This window comes from Phycodurus eques, chromosome 1, assembly GCF_024500275.1.
Source record: "Phycodurus eques isolate BA_2022a chromosome 1, UOR_Pequ_1.1, whole genome shotgun sequence".
NCBI classification, from domain to species: Eukaryota; Metazoa; Chordata; class Actinopteri; order Syngnathiformes; family Syngnathidae; genus Phycodurus; species Phycodurus eques.
Genome location: NC_084525.1, coordinates 4,340,700 through 4,363,771, shown reverse-complemented (window position 1 = coordinate 4,363,771; position 23,072 = coordinate 4,340,700). Strand labels below are relative to the sequence as shown.

Below are 23,072 nucleotides of genomic sequence, written 5' to 3'. Positions count from 1 at the left end.
AATCACAATCACAACTAAAAAAAACAAAATGTTTTAACGTACTGAGGTATATACTGTAGACAAACGTAATTCACCGAGTTGATTCATCTATTCCTTCATTCTCTACAGTCCATCTGGGAACCAATCCCAGCTGGCATTGGGTGAGAGGGCTTCCTGCAAACAGTAAAATACAATAAATTTGAAAATATTACTGTGTGGGAACCTCAACACGCCACTCGCCGCCCTCCCAGAGCAAGGGAGCTCTGACCTGTGCATCTCGAGAAGCGCGGCGCTGCACACCTTTTTTGACTGAAGTACACGGGGGAATATACCCCATAGTCTTTTTTTTCACGTTTTTGGATATGCACGCATACTGAGACCAACGGTGGAAGAAGTCCTTTAATGGCGAGGAAACTGGCAGAACTTGAAAAATGAGATAAGACACTTTAGACAGCGCCAAAACAAAAACGTTAGTTGGGAAGGAAACAGGTGGCAGACGACAACGGGGATAAGCCGCAAAAGGGCAGGTTAGTGATGGCGCAAGAAGAGAGTGAGAGAGTTATCAGCCATGCAGTAGTAGGAACACTTCATCTTGTACTTGCTCGGTTGGCGTTTCGATAACACGCGGCCCACTTCAGATGGTGGCTTGCAGGTCTAAGCGTTTATACTGTATGTGTATGTGGGGGGGTCACCATTGCAGGTGCACGAGCAGGGTGATGCACTTATTAAAGCTGTCCAGGACCATGTGACATTGCATACTTGCATTACACGTCTGTTTGTGTTTAGATTTGAAGGTCACAATTTCCCTTCCATTTTCACAGGCTGGAACACATCATTCCCTCTCAAGTCATTTTAGTGTCTCCTGCAGTGTGTTTCAGCTGCCAACGTTGAAGTGGCACAGCTCCAGCAGTATTGTATATATATACAGTCCTTCCTGGATGGCAGCCTTCGGCATCCAAGTTCTTGTTCTTCCCTCTCACATGGTATACGCCACCCAGTAGATCACATTGACCACGGCGAAGGTAAAAGGGAACACGGCCCTGGCGTAGATGTCGATGGTGTCGGCGTCAATGGGCTTGCAAACGCACTTGGAACAACACTTCTTTTCTTCCTCGCTATCTTTCGTCTGTCTGGACCTCCTCCTGGACTCGGATTCTTCGGAGACAGCCTCCCCCGGGATCTCGCTGCTGGAACGCTGCGCTCGGCTGTGGCGGTTGGAAATGACCACGCCCTGGTTCATACCGGTGACAGATAGGGAGAACAGAACCATGGCCTGTTTGCCGTTCTTCACGATGGACTGCAAGGACACACAGAGACGTTTGTAAACAATCTCTGAGGACAAAGACAAAATAGTCTGAATCCTAGCTATTGTTTATGCACCTAGAGCAGTATAATTGACATGACCCCTAAAGTTGCACATAACTTTATATTATAAATTATTTTTTGTACATCTTAATATTAACAGTGGTTAACTTTGTTTTTGTTACAGTTGTTTGATATTCAGCATTCAAATGAAGGTGAAAGCGTTGCCTGTCCCGTTAATAAAGAACTGAGAATTTGTTTACGAAATTTTCGGTTATTTTTTGGGTGGGTGGAATTGCAACTTACTTCACTTTTTACTACCACCTAGAAAAAGTACAACCTCAAAAAATTCTGAACTATTCATGTACCGCAATGAAACAACATTAAATACAGTCGCGCAGAATGCCTAAATGTAAATAAAAAATGAGACCGAGGTTTTAATCCTAACAAGTATATTCAATGTTATTGTAAGCCACTGTGTCATTTTGCACAGTTTGAACATAAACACTGGACTTAAATATAGGTAGAAAAAAACAAAACATTTTTTAAATAATGATTTCATTAAAATGTGCTGTAAATAAAAACTAAATAAATAAATAAAATGTTTTAGCGCAAATGTATTCAATTTAAAAGTTAAATACAACTAAACTGTAGTTTGGCAGCAATTCTTTTGCACACTACGAGAGGGAACCCGCATACTACTTTGAGAATCATTAATTTCTTGGGATCTTTGACAATGTTGGTGCTGATTGATGAATTACTTAACAAATTTCAATGACTTTATGCAGGCAAAGGACAAGGAAGTATGCCATTTATTTTGGAGCAGTTCTGGAAAAAGATATCTGGTATCTATGAAAGTATACAATTAGATACTAATCCAATTTGTGACTGTTTTAATTTTTTAGTTTATTGGGTTAAGCTATTGCATATTAACTTCAGAAATGTATGTCAGAAATTAACTTTTCCTAAAGGCATTGGAGGGATGTGGGAGAACATGCAAACTCCACCCAGGCGAGGCCAGGCTTTGAACATCGGTCCTCAGAACTGTGAGGCAGATGTGCTAACCAGTTGTCCACCGTTCCACCGGAAACAGAATAATAAAGTTATATTACTCCCTACAAGGAAATCTTCTATTTACCCATTATGGGTTATGGAATTCCATAGCGGTGCTGAAGATCGGAAGGTTAGATGTCTGACAGCGCTGTGATTTAAAAGCCAGGACTACTCATTGCTCACAATACTGCCTACAGCAGTCAGCAGCCGATAGGCTAAAATAGAACAGGAATGGGTTCCTCACCTCAGAACCGAGCTTGTTGGCCTTCACCTTGGCTTTCTCTTTGAGTCTGTAGTCAGCATTGTAATGAGCGAAGGCGTACTCGATTAGTGCAGCGAACACAAACACGTAGCAGATCCAGAAGTAGACGTCCAGCGCCTTGATGGCTGATGCACGAGGCAGGGAGGAGCGGGCGCTCACCATCAACGTGGTCATGGTGAGAACGGTCGTGATACCTGTTAGGCCAAAACATGACGTGTTGATGATAGATATTTGACCTGTGTCAAATGTACATCAGCTAGGTTTTGAACTTATTGTTTTCTTCGACTGGCAGCTAAAGTAGGATCAGCTTGAGAAACACTTTGCTCCTGAGTGAGATGTGCAACTTTCAAGTATGAAATTCCTTTTGCAAGAAACTTAGGGTAGTTTTCTCTTTCTCTCTCTCAAGTCTTTTCTTTATGCGCCTGGCTTGCAGAACTTCAGTGTAAACGCATTCTTCCGTAATGACTTCAGACAGCTCTGACAGCAGCTCATGTGTGCGTAAAAAGCCCAAAAAGGTGTGACTAATTTTTGCTCTACTTATTTCAGGTAAAACATTAGCTTGAAACGAGTGACAATTGTCTAAAAACAAGGTAGTTTTTACGTGATGCGTCTTACTTTAATTATTTTTAATAATTGTTCATTTAATTTAAGTGCCCACCACTTCAACACGCTTTGTGGGAGAGCATGTTTTTTTATGTATGAAACAAATCCAATACAAGTAATTTAATCAGAATATTGTGCATATGACTGAACGCATGTTTGGAGGTCCATCATCGGATGAGCCAGCCGTTGTTTATCAGCAGTGCTCTGCAACCAGCTTGCGCCACAAAGACCATGTGTGAGTCACTTAAATGTATTTCACAACTGACATTGATCAAATAAAAAACAAATGATGCAAAATCCAAGTCGTCATTGTGCCATAACATAAAACACGTGAAATGCAAATTGCACCACAATGTTTAGAAACGAGCAGTTCAAACATTGTAATGCAAATGTATTGTACTCAAAAATTAAATACGATCGAACTGTACTTAACAAAAAACCTGTAAGTCACTGTATCATATGCGCGGTTTTCAAGGTACTGTAGTGTAGCTCGATACTGTCTATCAAATAGATATTGGGTACTGAGTGAATTATTAATGAATGGGAAAACTAATGGTGTGTACATCATTGTGTGTCATGTCCTTTAAACTGCCAGTAAAATATTGAACCAATCTTTTTTTGTTGACTTGTCCAATACCAACCTAAGGATACACGAGCAGGGACTGCTGATTGGCTGATCCAAAAGGAGACCCATGACATGGCAACCAGTAATATGGAAGGCATGTATGACTGGATGATGTACACTCCCCGGTTACGTCTCAGCTCGAAGCGAAGGCTGAGCCTTGGAAATCTTCCCGCTGAGAAGAAAAGGACAACCAGTTGTTAACTGCATTTTTTTGAAGAGTGTAATTATCAGTTTTGAAAACGTCTTATGAGTTGAAATACAGCTGTTCTTCAGACATGCTGATGCCTGGGAATTTTCAGCCTGGTTGTTTGTGTGTGGAGTCAAAGCTTTAATTGGTGAGATCTTAAGATATGTTGCAGACTGCAGCTTTCGTGCTATGTACTGTACTGGAGCTGCTATCCTAATCCTCCTATGTGGCTCAGCACCGAGCCAGGCCTCAAACATTCCTTCTGTACATAGAATACAACATTAAAAAGGACTCTATCAAAAGAATATCTCACTTCAAAAGGAGAGACTCAAAGCACTACTAAATGCATAAAACACTCCAAAAAAATCACCCTTGACTGAGATGGAAACTCACCAGATTTGAAATTCATCATCTCCGTGACAAACCGATAGGATGTGATGGTGAATTGTGAGAGTTCCAGTTTGTCCAGGCCATGAATGTGCCTCTGGCTTTCCGACCAGTGATACACAATATCCTCTGAGGAATAACCATCTAAAAAAGAACAAAAGATAAACAAATATATCACTTGGTAAAGAATTTAGCAATTCTGGCCAGTTGCATTGTGTGGATTAACCCTCCTTAGGTCTTGTTGTCTTATTATTATATGATATATTAGTTCGTCAACGCAAGCAAAAGGGCAAGTCGAGCGTCCTCTGTAAATTGGCCAATTGGAAGATGGGATGTCAAAACCACACGAATCGAGATTAGTCAACTTCAAGCTTTAATCGTTGATGCAGAGTACTAAAGTCGACTAATAGACTAGTCGACTAATCGGTTCAACCCCTGTTAACTAGTGGTTGTGGAAATAAGAAAATCAGTAAATGAGTTAAAAAATTTTACTCACGTGTTTTTGAGTTAAAAATAAATTCTGTTGGGGAAACATTCACATTAAACGTTTTTATTTTGTGTGTGGGGGGGGGGGGAACACTTTAAACAAACAATGTATCTTGGTTAACATCGGCGTTCCATTCGTATGGCAGCGATGGTAACGATTTTTCAAGTCAGAACGCGCCACAGTCTATCACTAACCCAGTAGTAAAGTCATATTTACAGTAAATATTTGTATGATCAACACTTTTACATGTAAGTTCAAACTATCAAATAAAAAAGTGTAAATATTGTGGCAACTGAGCTTGGCTTCTTGTGTCGTGCAACAATGTATTTTTATGCCGCGTGCCATTTGTAACCTCATAATGTCGTATGTCTGGATCGTAAACCAGAGACTAAGGGCCGCCTCAAAATCTATACTTATTTCACCAAATACATTTTTAACCTCATGGACCCGCTGGAACGTCTTTGAGTACCCTCAGGAGTGCACACGCCACAGTTTGGACCCTGTTCTACTTGTCCTACTAAGTATTTTTCTTATTTTTAATTATATTTGCCCAAGGTGACCTATCACATCCGATGCCACAGAACCGCCATGACATAAATGCAGACAATAGTTGAACCTTTTAAGATGTGTAAATGAAAATATATAGGCAAATTTTTAAAAAAGCATTTAATTTGCAGCTTACAGCTTTCCAGGTCAAGCATACACTCCTGTTCATCCATGGGGTACTTTGTCAGGTCCATGTCACATGCCACAGTTGAGGTAATTCTGTGGAGGATAGTGCCTCTATTAATCAACAACCTGATAGCGATTCGCAATAATTGTTACATTTTTACACCAAATGAAAGACTATCAAATGCTGCCGCAGCCATCACACATTTGTAGTTTTTTCAAAGACAAAAAGTCAGTCCAACGTTAAAACGGCGTTTGATTTTCTCAGCTTCTCAAATCGTGTGCATCTTTCATGACAGTGGTAAGGTTCTGCAGCGTTACTGTTGCAGAAGCTGCCACCGCTTCAAGATGAATGAGTTAAATCTTCAGAGGTTACCATAGAAACTGTGTTTATGCCCCTCTCATGGCATGAATAATGAGGCGCAGTAAATAGGAGATGTCGGTGCACTGACTTTTTCTCAAGTGTAAACATTTGAAAGCGGAGAAATAAAGCCGACATTATCAACACCTCAACTTGTTTCATGGTCAACATGCTGCCCGTACCGGCTGCTGTATAGAATGACGCCATTGGGCTGCAGGCGTATCAGTTTGTTCTCCACAGTAACGTCGTGGAACCAAGCCGATTTGGCGTTGACGATGAAGGTGTCGGGCAGCCAAAGCTTGTCTACGAAGCGGCTGTCCAATCCCAGCGTCTTGTTGGTGTGGTTGTAGGACAGGCGGTCATCGTGCCAGCTCTGCCGCAGGAACACGGTCATGGTGTACTCCTGCCAACAACCACACACAAACATGAAGGCTGAGTCATGGACGCACCAACAAACTATAAAGAAGAGTTGTTAAAACAATTTATGCAGCTTAACCCTTTTTTGTTAGGATGATCGTTGAATTAAAAATGTCACAGTGAACCCTAAAACCTACCCCCGTTATTTTTGGAAACTTACCTAAAACAATGTTCAAGTGTGTTGAAGAGCTTCATTTTGATAATAGCTGTGCTTTGCCTCCATCTTGTGGCATTTCTAGGCAACTATAAATATTTTGAGGGGGTGTCATTTACTCACGGATTGTTGCAGTGCTCTGTCACAAATAGCAGGGGAACACTGTACAAAACAAGACTTTTTGTGACACGGTACCTAATATTGAAATAAGTCATAAAAAGTCACAAAAAAAGCCTTCCAGGACCTTCTTGAAATTGTGATGTTTCTTCATCATTATATACCATTTTGAGGGTTTTCTCATATTGAAATAAAAACTCACCATCATTTGCAGGACTGTTCATCCTGGTGAACATATATGTTTGGCAAATAATAAGAAGAACTTGTAGTAGTAGTAGTAGTAGTAGTATACAGTTGTCTGGGTGGCATATTTTTGCATTCTGACCCAAAGCCATCTTAACTTAGCAACCAGAAATGTAGTTGTCTATTATTAATAGATCCAAAAAGAAAGGCTCAAAAACACATGCACAAAGGGACACAAGAAGTCATTTTGATTTGGAGTGTTTTTGGGTTATCTTTTCCAGTTGCTATTTGATGCATGTACACTGAAAAAAAAATCATTTGAATTTGCTTAATTCGAACATGTCATTTGTTTATTTTTGAGGAAAGGGGGGGGGGGGGGGGATGCTTCCCTCCTCCCCTCCCAGGTGGCCAGGGGGGCACCCTCGAGGGGGCATCGCACAGAGCACCATTCAAGGCAGCACCGCCACTGCCTATGACTTAAATACTAGCACTGTGATCAGTTATTATGCACACAATAAAATAAAATCCCAGTATGAATGCAGTTCTTCAAACAGATTTGACTTCTTTTTTTTACCACTCAACGTATTAAGTGATGAAACAACAATGTGGCAATCTGTCAAATGTATCCACGCTATCTGCTTCCAAGCCCTCAAGAAGGATAAATCGGGATTACGAAAATAGAAAATTTGTGGTCTTTGCTGTGGGTTGATTTTTTTTCCAGGGAATGGCTCAACTTTACCATGTTGGCTTCAGAGATGTGATCGATGCTGGCCACTTCGATCGCCATGGCCACGTTCACGGGTGGACCTGCGGGGGGAGAAGTGAGAAGAGAAAAGCAAACATACACACATATGCACGCAGACACATACATATACACACAAACACACGCACACACTACTACATCACACATGTATTTCCCTCCCACATCTCCAACACTTTTATTAGGCTTTTTGATTAGGCATTATCCAGTCGAACCATCCAGTGTCACATCACACCACGGGCCGCCATAAACACCGCTGAGCTTTCATGGGCTCACACGGGGCAAGCTTCTGCTGGCGTCCATGCAATCCCACACATACAGTATACAAACACACACACACACACACACACACATGGCTGGGTCCGCACTCTGCAGTTTGCCATATGATTAGCATGGAGCACGCCCGCGAGCCTCGACGGCACAAACTAGCGGGGGAGCTCAGCGATGCATAACAGAGAGGCCATGTAGGCTGAACATTATGGAATCATACGTAGCCGTTCCCCACCATCCAACGCTTTCCTTCCGGCAATTGTTAATGGCAAGTCAAACTCCAGTGGGCAGACACTGCATGTGTGCTTTGAGGTGATTTACACTGTACATGTCAAGGTCATCAGAGGAGAGCGTAGTGCTGCGATGCATTCACTGGAAAGATTTGCATTTCTGCACAGACTCAAGCTTTTACTGGATCCGGCACGTGCGCACACATAGCCAACAGGTGGTGCTCAAGCACCTGTCCTTTTGTCCTGAACCCAGAAAGGGCAGTTTCCTCATCCAGGTCAAAAGGACAGGTGCTTGAGCACCACTTGGTGGCTCCGTGTGCCGTGCCTGCATTCGAAGATATACGCCATCATAACAACATATCCTTGTTGCGTCTTTTTGCATTCCATGATTGCAGGGGTGTCCAAACTAAGGCCCGGGGGCCATTTGCAGTCCGCCTTCCTTTTTTTAACGGCGTGTGGCATATACTCAAAATAACATTTGACATGGCCTGCATCACTTTTTTTTTTTTTTTTTTTAATGGTGGGAGGGCAGTGTGAAAGGTGTGAGTGTCAAACAAGTGGAGGGGTTGCAACGCTCACAATCCCCATTCAAGATTACTACAACTATAACTACTACTACTACCAAAAAGATTGTTAATATCCAGCTTTTTCTAGATATTGTCAGCCTAATTGCATGATTACCAAGTCATGTTTTGACATGTTCAGAAAACATTTTTAAAAAACCACAACAAATTCAACAAACAACTAGAGTCCAGTTGCCACGGTTCAACTTTTCTGGATTACTCTGACCTGGATGAATGACAATCTACACAGACAGAAGGAAAAATATTTTTTTAGCAAGCACATTGGTACTTTTTACATTTATATTTGGTTAACGATATGCAAAATGCAAATAAACTATTTGCAACTAAAATAGTAACATTTCTCTTCATTACGGTGAATACAGTTAATAAGCAAAAATCGTTTTGTCCTCTTTCTGCTCCTTGTCAAGGTCTAGTTCATGATCTTAGAAAAAATACTCGAGATTGCAAAATGTTTTGGTAATAAACGTAGAGATTAAGACAATGCAGGGGTGGATCTATTCTCAAGTTTGTTTTTTGTTTTTTTTAATAACTACAATTTATAGACAATGTACAGTAAACTTGCTTGGTAGATTGCGTTACCGTGCTTAAATAAATTAAAGGCAAGTGGCACTTGCATTCTTGGATTTTTCTGCATGTGGTCTTTGGAGGAAAATGTTTGGACACCCTTGCATTATTGGTATCATGAATATTATGTCCGTATCATGTTCCAAAGCAATCTATATTTGTGAATCTGTGTTTGTGACATGGAGTTCTAGATTAGCTACCGTATGTGACTTGAATGAGGGGAATGGCAGTAGACAACAGACTTGATTCCTGAATGGTCAGCGCCGTAGAACACTGCTTCATTTTATTGATTTTTTCAAATATTTGCAGTATTTGTAATGTTCCATTCATCAATCTGCATTGAGCACAGGATACTGCATGACGATGGTCACTGTGCAGCACATGCCCCACATGTCCACCTTTGCACGACTGAGTTAAGCTGTGAGATTGAGAAATCTATCTGTGTGGTCATTGGACGGTTCGCATCTTGCAGCCATTCTTAACAAAAGTGCATTTCTCTTATCCTCAACAACACTGTATCCACTTTTTTATGTCCACTAAACACAGAAGGTGTAAGGAATGCATCTCACCGAATAATCTTCCTTAAAAAATATGCACGTTAGAATATCTCAATTTAAATGACGCTAAGGATGGCTGTAAATGTCGGGGGATGAAATGCAATCCAATGCCACGAGGAGTAGATCTCATACTCACCTCCTATCCCAGGGCGAAAGTTTCTGGCATAGCCTTTCATGAGCTCGTCCAGATTAGGCAACCAGGATATTTCAATGTCTGTACCTACGTAGTCCCCAATGTCACTCAGCATGGCCCTGAAGGAGATAAAGAAAGAGCAAACACAGCAAACTTGAATAGTTTTTCACTCACGTCTGAAAAAAAAAGAAAAAACTGCTTACAAGAAAAACAAATAATAAAGCTGAAGTTCGTCAGGTTTTGGGGGATTTTTACATTCCGTTCTGACTTCAAGTGCTCCTTTTTGGATGTCCGTCTGTCTGATCATATAGCAACTGTATATTTTCCCCCTGCAGTTGGATTTAAAGATGTAACCGCTCTGAAACGTTGATCTGTTTTGTGTGTGTGTTTTTTTTTTTTTAAATCCTTATTACATTGAAAAAAAAAAAAACTTTGAAATTGAAATATTCAACTTTACATTTTATAGGGCACACGTTGAAATGCTTAGAAATTCATCATTTCAGCCATGTCAAATTGTTTACAATTCTACATGTTTTTCTTTTATTTTAACATTCTTTTCTAAATGTGTTAGCCATTATAATAATGCTATACTTTGGTCATATATTTGCTTCATAAAATATACTGTACTGTAATTTCTGTACATCTTCCATTCAATAGATTCACAGAACATGTTCGCTCACACACAGTCAGATACCAGTTACGGTAAGCCATTTTAGCGCAGTACAGCTGCAACACCACTAGGTGACAGTTTTGCACTCCTAAAACTTGAATCCTATGAAGAGGGACGCCACGTCTCCTGCATATAAACAGCACACTCTGCATCTTATTGCACTTGACAGAATGTCAAGTCTCCTCCACCCTGTCACGAGAGGCACATAGTCAATAATGAGTTTTCACTCAATGCGAAGACCTTTCACCGCAGATTGACTTTAATACAAGACGACTTGCAGAAAATAAATGCAAGAGAACGTAAGGCTGACATTCATAACAGGCAGAGCGCCCCGTGTCGGCATTGACAGTGAAATAGATGCATGGGGCCTTCATCGAATGCAAAACCACGCTGTGACCTTTGGGAGAAGGTCGTAACGTTTGATGAAAGGCACCTTCGCAGCATTGCACCTGCAGCTACATGCAAGCGTGACTTTCCCATTTTATAAAGGCATAGAGAGAAAGTATCTGGAATCATTCATCCACGTGAACAGCAACTGAAATGGTATTCCTCCTACCATCATTCCCTGAGTGAAGCCATTTTGTATCAGCAGCAGCAGCAGCGGTATTTTTAGCTTGGCAATCACTGCCATGTCTGAAATAAATGGGATCATTGTGCAAATTAATTCATCACTGTGTGACTCCTGGATTGTGTTCACAAAATGGTCACTTCTAAATGTGGAAATGAAGCATGTTTCTTTTCTTTTTTTCCTCGACAGGAGAGTGTTATGACACGACAAGGTCAAACGGGCCAAGATCAACTCGTAAGGAGCAATTGAACTGGGATCAAAGGTACTTCATGCTGCATGTCATTGCCAAGGTCACATTTGAATGTTTGTGGAAAACGAGAAAAAACACAACAAATTTAAGAAGAAGAAGAAGAAGAGTCAAGATTTGCAGATTGGCATGACCTGGATGACTGAGAATCCCCATAGACATAAAGAAAAAACTACTTTTTTAACAAGATCATAGGTATTTTTCATTCAATTTGTGACTTCGTGTTAAAAATGACTTGGGCAATTGTGCTATTATGCTAACAATGTATTATAATCCATCACTGCCAGCATCCCCGCCATTTAACATGGATATTTGCCTTCTATAGCTGTCAATGGCACGAGCCACCAGTTTTTCTCGTGCATCTACTGCGGCTCATCATTATTGACACTTGACAAAGACAAACTCGAATCTAGCAGAGATATGAAAAAATAAAAGATGTATTTTCCAATTTTACATTTCAGACCTGGCCAGTTCAAAAATTCATTCACAATGTCAGCCGACTTCACTGAATGGTTTGCTATACAATAACTACGAATAAGGTTTGGGAATGGGTTTCTGTCACTTTAAAGTTTCAGATTATTATTTGTTTTGATTTTATTTGTTTTCAGTACAAAAACATTTGGTACAGTACATCAAAATTGCTAACTTCTTTGAAACGACATTACACGAACAAGAAAATCAGTGCACCGCAAACAAATAACTGTTAAACTGTTTTTTTTAGCCTTATAATTCCAAGTGTTCAAACTCCTATCGTTGCACTTGTTTGCATCCTTAATTTCTTGAAATAAAAATTTAAAAAAATAAATTTATGTTCCATGTTCCTAAAAAGAAAAGATTCAACCTACTGTATTTTAGAAATGAAACAAAACAAAAAAAATCAATAGTAAACATATCTCCATTAGGGGTGTAACAATGGCCAAAACAATCCTGGTTAGGTTTTGGTTTCATGGCTCAGTTTCCATATGAGAACAAAGTGCAAAAGCTAAAATTATTTTGTGTACACAGGAGCAGATTTCAAATTAAACCTTCAACATCCTTTAATAGCATGAGAAGGCGTGTTCAAACCTGAGCAAAAGGGAATACACGTAGATGCTCTTCAAAGACACATTTGCTCTCCAGGGGAGTCGCATTAAACGTTTGCACCCTTCCATCCGTGACAAACAATTCAGAGAGTCGATTTCCTCTCTTCCCCTCTTGCTCTCTTTCAACGCCGGGATCTTCACCCCCGTCTCGGTGTGTCAGCCAACATCTTTGAATGAATTTGATGTGCAGTACAGCGAAAGCTTTGAGACCTAATTAGATTTACTGTAGACGGCGGCGCATCTCGTAACACAAAAGCAGGGCCCTGATCCTCACTTGGAGACACGCTTTAATTTTATTGGCAGTTAGTTGAGCAGTGTGCAAATGAATAAATAATCCAATTGCATGAATCAAAAAAAAAAAAAACGTGTGTATGTCGCTAAAAAGCTACTTCTACGGTATGTATGTATAAAATAAATAAGTGCTCCAGTAACGTTTCAGATGTTTGGCATTTAAATGTTACTACTAGCTCAATTAAAAAAAAAAAAAAAACGGCACCCTTTTAATAAAGCACATTACAAATAACGTTTCTGCACTCAAATGTATCTCTTAGAGGCATTTGATATGTTGATTGCAGCATATTTGTCTACCTCTCAGGAAGGAAATGTAGGAAAAGATCATGTGGAAACAATTAAATGTAGACTTCAGACTTTTCTTTGAAGAGTTTTACGCTTATCTCAAAGGCATTGACAATAGCAACAAAACAAAAATGTGAACAAACTGGCTGATGGGGCTATTGAAACTTTTCCAATGGTATTCCCATAAACCGAAAGTGTTTGCAGTGAAACGTCATCCATCCGTACATTTTCCATACCGCTTGTCGTCTTTGGGTCGAGTAGCCTATTTGGGCGAGAGGCACGGTTCACCCTGGACTGAAACTTGGACTACTTAAAAATGTCTAAGTTGACAATTCAGACATTTGCTTGTAAAAAAGAATCATGTCCTATCCTTGGTCAAAAACAATTATCTGCTGTAAAGTGGGATCAAGTGTATATATTATACATAGTTTTTTTTTTGTATTATTACCAAGATTAGCACATTATTATTTTTAGTAGTAGTATGTTATGAAGGCCAAAAAAAATGCTGCCTGGAAGGTATGTACTTTCTCATATAATATTCATATTTAGACTTCAATCACAGCATCACAGCTTTTATTTTTACATCGACAAGAATCCTGAAAGGTGCCAAGAAATGAAAAACCTGCAAGTCCCTTCACAGCAGCCAGAGAAGAATGACCCTTCAATTCATTTTTTTAACATTGTAAAAATGCATCCTCCACCATCCACGATGAATTATAAGTTGTAGTTACGCCGTTCACCACTCGATGGCAGACAGAACTTTGTGGCACTTCCACAGATTGTTCGCCATGAAAGGAGAAGGAAACGCAAAATCTTATTGGTCAAGAATAAAATATGTTTTATGTGCCCACACTAGTTTAAACATATTATTCTGAGTAATATTGCATTTGTGGAAGAGAAATGAAACAGCTAAATACATATTTCATCAATCCCAGGGGCCAGCCATGTTGGGCAATATCACCCTCTGCTGGCAAATGAAATTGATGTCACAAGCGCCCTCGCGCTTGCATTGTGACCATCAGGTGACCAAACCCGAAAATCAGGATAGCGGTCTCCCTATGTGTGCTGTGATATCTACTAGCAGAACTACGGGTTAATTACATGATGGTTTGAGCAATATTGGAGCTAGTTTGGGGTCAAACCATCATGGCACCATGGGTGCCTGCACTATCTGAGGTCTGCATGCGCGACAGGTCGGCCATCTTTGATAGCGAGCTACGACAACAACAGTAGGACGAAAAGGACAAAATACATATGTACCGATGCGATTCCTGACACGAAAAGTCTGCTGTGAATAAGGTTAACGTTAGGGATAAGTACTAGTGTAGCGTAGCTTATTGCATAAGCGCACTGCAGATCGTGCGGACACCGCAAATAGTGTCTTGGCACCGCCGACTCCTCCAAGATGTAGAAGGAGGAGAAAATGTCATGTTACTCGGAAGAGCATGCTTGCATAGCCCGCTGACAGGCCAGCTAATGCAAACCTCTGCTTAATAAGCGATAGTCTCACCAGGATCGCACACAAGTCACAGTCACGGTTACATGTTAACCTACAACAAAAATTGAAATTGACAGTTACTTAAGACACACATTCAACAAACTACAGGTGATATAAACACACTTAAATGAAAATGATTAACGTCCTTATTATGGAAGAAAATTCAGCATTGCATACCGCAATGCATGCAAGGTCTACAAAAGTACACAAACAACAGCGATTTTTATACCTAAAAATAATCACTGACGGTTTGTTTAAAGTGCGCGAGGAGTTGTGTCCTGCGTGTCCTCCAAAACATGGACATATTTAACACGTATGGTTGCTTGGACAAGCGGCAGCACGGGGGAGATGCGCCAGGGCTCCTTCAAAAAAAGCAGAGTGAACTTTCGTGCCCAATACTGCACTATAACAGATGGGTGAGTCAGCCTATTAATTTAGGGATTGTGAATTGACATGCTGCAACAGGAGGGGTGGGTACTGCCCAAAATGTTTCGCCAATCAAAACCGGTCCCCCAAAAAAACGTAAGGGGCAACTTTACATTGCAAATCCATTCATCTACAGGGGGCGGGGGGTTGTTGGTGGGCGCCCAAATCAATAGCCACCCCAGAATGTTGCTACTTTGGCTTTTGCACCACCACTTGCAACCTTCCTAGAAATGTTTGTGTTTAACATAATTTGGCTAACTGATGAATTACTGTATTTTCTTGTGTATAATGCACATCCTTCCCCCCCCCCCCCCCCCCCAAAAAAAAAAAAGTCAAAAATGACTGGAGCTCATTATACATAGGTATAGGGGAAAATAATTAAAAAAAAAAACAAAACTTTGCCATTGTATAAATATATGGCGCCATCTAGAGGGTATGAAAAAGCGGTACACGTTCATTTCAATATGCCGCCGCCAGATAGATGTTATGAGAAAGGTGTACACTTTCATTATAATATGCCAGCGCCACCTAGAGGCTATGAAAAATGTTTAGCGTACACTTTCATTCCGATGTGACAGGTGTACGTATGACTGCATAATATGTACAGTTGCGCTCATAAGTTTACATACCCTGGCAGAATTTGTGAAATATTGTTTTTTTAAATATGACTGATCAGAATCAGAAGCAGAATCATCTTTATTTGCCAAAAAACACAAGGAATTTGTCTCCGGTAATTGGAGCCGCTCTAGTACGACAACAGACAGTCAATTGACAGAGAACACTTTGGAGACATAAAGACATTGAGAAAAACAATCACTGAGCAATAAAGGGTCGCTAGTTATCTGCTAATGCCGATACAAATTATTATTTTTTTTTTTTTTACATTTGTGCAAAAAGATGCAGAGTCCTTTAGCACTTAGAGCAGACAAATATAGCAATAGTCCGGTGCATTGACCATTGTGCAAAGGGCGCCAAGACTTCAAGCGAGTAGCGCGATAATCTGGGACAATGTTGATTGTGCAAATGTTGCAAATACTCCTCAATCAGTGTGCAAATGGAGCAGATGCTACTCTGGCATGAGTGGCCAGTATTGGTCAACAACAGATATGCAAATAGTGCAGCGTGGCGAGACTACTACAGTGAGGGAGTGAGTGAGTAATATAGAATTGGCCCGACAGAAATGTGACAGCAAACTCAGACAAAAAAATTGGCAGCATGTTGCAATAAATTTGTAGGTTAGCTGTTTAAGAAGTATATTGCAAGAGGGAAGAAGCTGTTGGAATGTCTACTAGTTCTAGTTTGCATTGATCGGTAGCGCCTACCTGAGGGAAGGAGCCGGAAGAGCCGGTGACCGGGATGTGGAGGGTCCGAGAGGATTTTGCACGCTCTTGACTGAACAACAACCGGTGGAACGGTGCATGACTGGTTAGAGCGTCTGCCTCACAGTTCTGAGGACCGGGGTTCAATCCCCGTCCCCGCCTGTGTGGAGTTTGCTTGTTCTTCCCGTGCCTGCGTGGGTTTTTTTCCGGGCACTCCGGTTTCCTCCCACATCCCAAAAACATGCGTGGTAGGTTGATTGAAGACTCTAAATTGCCCGTAGGTGTGAATGTGAGTGCGAATGGTTGTTTCTTTCTATGTGCCCTGCGATTAGCTGGCACTCAGTTCAGGGTGTACCCCGCCTGCTGCCCAGATAGGCTCCAGCATGCCCGCGACCCCAGTGAGGAGAAGCGGTAAAGAAAATGGATGGATGGATGAACAACAACCATCATTAATTTCTTTATGGTTATGTTTTGTTTGATGATAATGCTTTTCTGAAATGCTTGAGAGTTTAATTGGAATCCCATTAAAATAAAATTAAATGTGTTTCACCTGGCCCTTCATGTTTTCTTGAAAAAATTGTACCCATCTTACAAATTCTCCCCGGGTAATCAAACATATGAGCACAACTATGTGTTTTCTCAATTACTAATTAAAAGTAGGGCTGTAAATTGTAAGAGAAGAGCAAGTAAATAAAAAGAAAGTATTACGTGTTCAAATGAAGTGCTTAACTTCAGAATAATTCTTTGAAAAAACTAAAATTAAATAAAATGCAGATACTTTATGTTTTGATCATATGGGTAGAAGCAAAATCATGCATTGTACAGCCCCAATTCCAATGAAGTTAGGACGTTGTGTTAAACATAAATAAAAACTAGATCTAATGATTTGCAAATCATGTTGAACCCATATTTAATTGAATACACGACAAAGACAAGCTATTTCATGTTCAAACTGATAAACCTGATTGTTTTTAGCAAATAATCACGTTCCAAAAAAGCTGTGACAGGGTCATGTTTACCACTGTGTTACGTCACCTTTTCTTTTAACAACATTCAATAAACGTTTGGGAACTGAGGACAGTAATTGTTGAAGCTTTGTAGGTGGAATTCATTCCCATTCTTGCTCGATGTACAGCTTCAGCTGTTCAACAGTCCGAGGTCTCCGTTGTCGTATTTTACGCTTCATAATGTGCCACACATTTTCAATGGAAGACAGGTCTGGACTGCAGGCAGGCCAGTCTCGTACCCGCACTCTTTTACTACAAAGCCACGCTATTGTAACAAGTGCAGAATGTGGTTTTGCATTGTCTTGCTGAAATAAGCAAGGGCGTCCATGAAAAAGACATTGCTTGGATGGCAGCATATGTTTCTCCAAAACCTGTATGTACCTTTCAGCATTAATGGTGCCTTCACAGATGTGTAAGTTACCAATGCCATTGGCACTAACACAGCCCCATACCATCACAGATGCTGGCTTTTGAACTTGGCATCCATAACAGTCCGGAAAGTTATTTTCCTCTTTGGCCCGGAGGACACTACATCCACAATTTCCAAAAACAATTTGAAATGTGGACTCGTTGGACCACAGAACACTTTTCCACTTTGCATCAGTCATCTTAGATGAGCTTGGGCCCAGAGAAGCCGGCGGCTTTCTGGGTTGTTGATAAATGGCTTTTGCTTTGCATAGTAGAGTTTTAAGTCGCACTTACGGATGTAGCGCTGAACTGTATTTACTGACATTGGTTTTCTGAAGTGTTCCTGAGTCCATGTGGTGATATCTTTTACACATTGATGTTGGTTTTTGATGCAGTGCCGCCTGAGGGATCGAAGGTCACGGCATTCATTGTTGATTTTCGGCCTTGCCGCTTACATGCAGTGAATTCTCCAGATTCTCTGAACCTTTTGATGATATTATGGACCATAAATGATGAAATCCCTGAATTCCTTGCAATTGTACGTTGAGGAACATTGTCCTGAAACTGTTCGACTCTTTTCTCACGCACTTGTTCACAAAGAGGTGAACCTCGCCCCATCTTTGCTTGTGAATGACTGAGCAATTCAGGGAACCTCCTTTTCTACCCAATCATGGCACCCACCTGTTCCCAATTAGCCTGTTCACCTGTGGGATGTTCCAAACAAGTGTTTGATCAGCATTCCACAACTTGTTTTTTTGCCACCGGTCCCAGTGTTTTTGAAACGTGTTGGAGCCATAAAATTCTAACTTAATGATTATTTGCTAAAAACAATCAAGTTTATCAGTTTGAACTTTAAATATATTGTCTTTGTTGTGTATTCAATTAAATATAGGTTGAACATGATTTGCAAATCATTGTATTCTGTTTTTATGTTTAACACAACGTCCCAACTTCATTGGAATTGGGGTTGTAAAAATGCATTATACAAGGGGAGAAGGGTTTTCCAGAATTTTTAGGTCAATTTTGGGGGTGCGTATTATCCATGGGTGCGCATTATACATGAGAAATTACGGTAACTAAGCCACAATCAAAATATCTATTTTTAAACTTGAAACACTGATCACGGCATCAAATCCGGATATAATATTTTACAATTCGCACACATTGCTTGTTTATTGGACCTCTAAGTTTCTTGTATATCGGGGTTTGCAAACTTTTTCGGCTCAAGACTGAAATTGGGAATTTGGTTCTTCCCTGATACCCACTCTTGCCTAAATAGATCATATATTACCATAACACTGAGATACATACGGTATATACATTTATGATAAAGAACACAGAAGCCAAATTGACTACAATAAACATGAAGCAAAAAGCTCCTGGCTGAAAATATTGTGTGTCTGCTTGATGATCAGCTTACAGCATTTTGCTCTGATTGGTCATCCCACAGTTCTCCGTAGAGTCAAAACCTGTTAAAACCTGTTAAATCCGATGAAATGCTCTTTGCTGTCTCCTATTTTTTGCTGTTCTGGTGTACATCCGTAGCCCTGTAAAGCATCTACACTGCCATGCCTTCACCAGAGACACGGCAATATGATGAGGAGGGGAGGGGGGAGGGGGGGGGGGGGCATCATAAAGCTATTCTACAGTATAACCAACATCAATCACATCCTCACCTGTCTACTGATATTTCTCATGATCATGTGCTGCACTGATTTAACATGGATAATGTACTCTGAACTATCTCTCCAGATTCTGTTCTCTCCCGCAATATTCCTTGCATCATCCAACATGAATAATCTATTATTAGATGCAGACTTGGGGTGGTGAATCAAAAGGTTAGAGTGACAGCTCATCAGCAAAGACCAACCTGGATAGCAAAAGGTGGCAATGGCCTAACTTTAGCCACAAGCAACTTTGGTGGAACGGAGGAGCGAGAGGGAGTCATTATTTTCTCAGATGGGTGGGCGGTTGTAGTGAGGCGGGCAGGCTGCAACGTTAAGCGTGTGTGTCCGCGAGCAAGAGAGTTGACACAAAATGAGGTGGAAGAAGCACAGCCTACACTGCATTGTACTGGGAAGAAAATAATATCGTGACTGGATGGAGCGAGGAAAGAAATAAACAAAAGATCAACTGACAGCGAAACAGCCAAAAGGCCAAAAGCAGTGTTTTGACCAAATTCAACCAAATACTGTATGAGGCCCTTGACACAATTCATTATGCGACCCTATGGGGAAATTGCAGCTCAATTGATTGTTTTTTTTATTCCAAGAATTTGGCTCTCGTGAGGGCTTAGATCAGATTGTTTTTTGAAGTACTCTCTTACAGCATGTGATGTTATGCTGGGTCATTCAATGTAGAATAAAACAGCAATTTGGTGCTGCTGTTGAATTATATAGCTGACATAGACCAGTAGTACATGATTTTCATTAAATCTCACGGACATACGCTTACCCATCTGACAAGACCATCCTGGTTTGTGTCCAGGATGTCTTAAGAACACATTTATGTAAATTCAAACTAATAAGACATGGGAGTGCAATAAAAGTACCTCATATATGGTGTCATTGGCTTTAACAAGGTTCACCGTTTTTAACATATTTGCAGCAATCATCTAGTCTCACGAGGGGCACACGAGGCCATAGCTGCAAATATGTTGTAAATATAAAGATGCTGTATTTACACCTTGGTAGGGCTCTAGTTTGGTGCCTATGGTACCTTCAGGTTCGAATATAACCCGTTCATTTCTCAACTCAGCACATGTCTTCCAATCAGGTAAAGTTGTGAAACCTCCAGTGAGCTATTTACACGATAGAGGCGTGTTCTTTTCCATCACCAAATGTTTGACTCCTATTGACCAGGTCCGGATGTGCGGGTGGACGTCAAGTGACATTGTGAGCCGCCACACACAGGTGCACCTGCCCACCTCATTTGACATTCATCTCCATAACAAACAAGTCACCTCCTTCTATGCATATGCATTATGCAAATTGTGTCATTGAGTCCATTGGCACAGAAGTAAAGCACACTGCTGGTACTTTTGTGCAAGTGAGTTAAATTAAAGGTACAAATGACAGTTATGACAGGACAGTATATGATACACGGTATAATGTGTGTGTGCGTGTGTCACGCCTATTCTTGCTTTTTGTTCACATTCATACTATATGCATACAGTGGATATAAAAAGTCTACACATCTGTTTAAATGCCTGGTTTTGTGATATAAAAAACAACAACAAGGGGATTCCTATCAAAACTTTAATTAATTAATGTTAAACCTCTAACCTGTACGACTCAATTGTTGAAAAGAAAGCTACAGCCATATAGTATGATGCTGCCACCACCATGCTTCACTGTAGGTATGATGTTCTTTTGGTGATGAGCAGTCATGTGTTTGCAGCAAAAATACCTTTCGGAATTATGGCCAAAAAGTTACAATTTTGACAAAAAGATATGTGGATACATGGGTTATGGTTCACTGAAACCTAGGGTGAACTTTTAGGCTATACTTCGAAATTTTATGTTTGGTGCAAACACAAGACTGCTCATCACCAAAAGAACATCATACCATACCAGTGACTCATGATTTCGGGCTGTTTTTCCCCCCAGCTGGAACAGGGACTTAGTCAAGGTGGAGGGAATTATGAACAGTTCCAAATAGAAGTGTTAGCACAAAACCTTCAGGCTTCTGCTAGAAAGCAAAAACATGTCAGCAAAAACTTACTAGAACATCTAAACTTTATTTACGGATCATCAGAAACACTTTAAATTGTGGCAGGTGTGTGCTAAATCACATTTAGCATGAGTTTTAAGATGGCTGCATAATTCTGAACACAAACACATCCCATCATTTATAATGTGTGCAACCATGTTCTCACGTGTTTTTTGTTGTTTTACTTCCCCTCTCGACTATATATATATATATATATATATATATATATATATATATATTATATATATATTATATATATATTTTTTTTTTTCCTTTTTTTTTTTTCAATGAAGTTGTACATGATATACTGTTTTGAGATTTTTTATTTGTCTCATTTCTTTAAATCACAAAAACCTGGAATTTCAACAGGGGTGTGTAAACGTTTTATATATATATATATATATATATATATATATATATATATATATATATATATATTCATTCATTCATTCATTTTCCGTTCCGCTTATCTTCACTAGGGTCAAAATGTTCTCATCTCATATGCATTGCTTTGCTTTCTGCTAGGTTGTGTCCAACTTTTCCCACATATTGAATAATTGACGCACTCTGTGCTAACAGAAAACAGCAAACTCTCCCACCCACAGCTCAAATAATAACTGAACACCTGTAAAATTAATGCTCATCTCACCTGGTGAAGAGATCCCCTCCGACAAGGAGCAGAGCCAGAGTGCTGAGCAGGATATTTGACAGATCCATCTTCACACGTACTTAAAATAACAACGACCAATAAAATCTCAGCGGAAAACGATGCCAGAGCTTTGTAAATGTTATTTTAAGGAGCTTTCCTTGTGATCCAATGATGCGAGGAACAACAAAGTAAAAGTGCGCGTCTGATGCTGATGAAAACGATAGAAATAGTCATGATGATGGCGATGATGACACCATGTTGTCCGAGGGCGCACAAGGAAAAGGCGCACTGGAGGAAAAGCGCAAAAGTCCAGCTCCAAACCGAAACGAACCGATCCGGCAGCAGCGCGGTGCAGCCTCCTCCTCCTGTTCTCCAGCGCCAGGCTGAAAGAGAGAGAGTGAAAGCGAGAGAGAGACTCACTAATCTGTTGTTCTCCCCTCCCTGGCTTGGCGTCTTAACACCACACTCAATCTGGCCACATAGACACAAATATGGAACTTTTGGATATTATAATACAGCATTATGTAATGTCGTATATACACAAATCATATGGCGTCTGGCTTTTGCACCATTACAACTTAGTACTGTTGCTGGCTGGATGTTCATATAAATGACTCGCCAAAACATAGCCAAGCCAACCTTATGTAATGTTCTTATAATAATGATAGTATATAATTAGAACTTTGTCTCTGAGATTTGCTTGGAAATATATCTTTACCCTTTTGGTCCTGAGAAAAGGGGTCCAATATACACGTTCTACACTCAATACAGAGTGTAATGATTTTGGACACAATGTCTGTTCTCCCTGTCCGCTCTCTGTTGTGTGGGGCAATGGGGCCCTTTGTAACATTTTGGTTTTTTCAGGCTTGAAAGCACAAATGATTGGTACGACTGGCATAAATATTGCTATCTTTCTGAGTGCGTAGAGTGTGTCGAACGTCTGCCTGACAGATCAAAGGTTCTGGGTTCAAATCTTAGCTCAGGTCCTCCTGTTTGGAGATAGGTTGTTTTCCCTGTGCTAGTGTGG

General features: G+C 40.4%; 1 protein-coding gene across 1 annotated transcript; it reads right to left on the bottom strand.

Annotated features, from left to right (window-relative positions):
• Window positions 1-363: 363 nt before the first annotated feature.
• On the bottom strand, window positions 364-22,472 carry gabrd (gamma-aminobutyric acid type A receptor subunit delta). The gene is made up of 9 exons (XM_061673367.1): window positions 22,046-22,472; window positions 9,888-10,003; window positions 7,526-7,593; window positions 6,098-6,318; window positions 5,568-5,650; window positions 4,405-4,542; window positions 3,841-3,996; window positions 2,579-2,790; window positions 364-1,276 (listed from the first exon to the last, which is right to left on the bottom strand). Exons 1-9 carry the CDS (start codon window positions 22,111-22,113, stop codon window positions 956-958), a joined length of 1,383 nt encoding a protein of 460 aa, XP_061529351.1. The 5' UTR covers window positions 22,114-22,472; the 3' UTR covers window positions 364-955.
• Window positions 22,473-23,072: the final 600 nt, after the last annotated feature.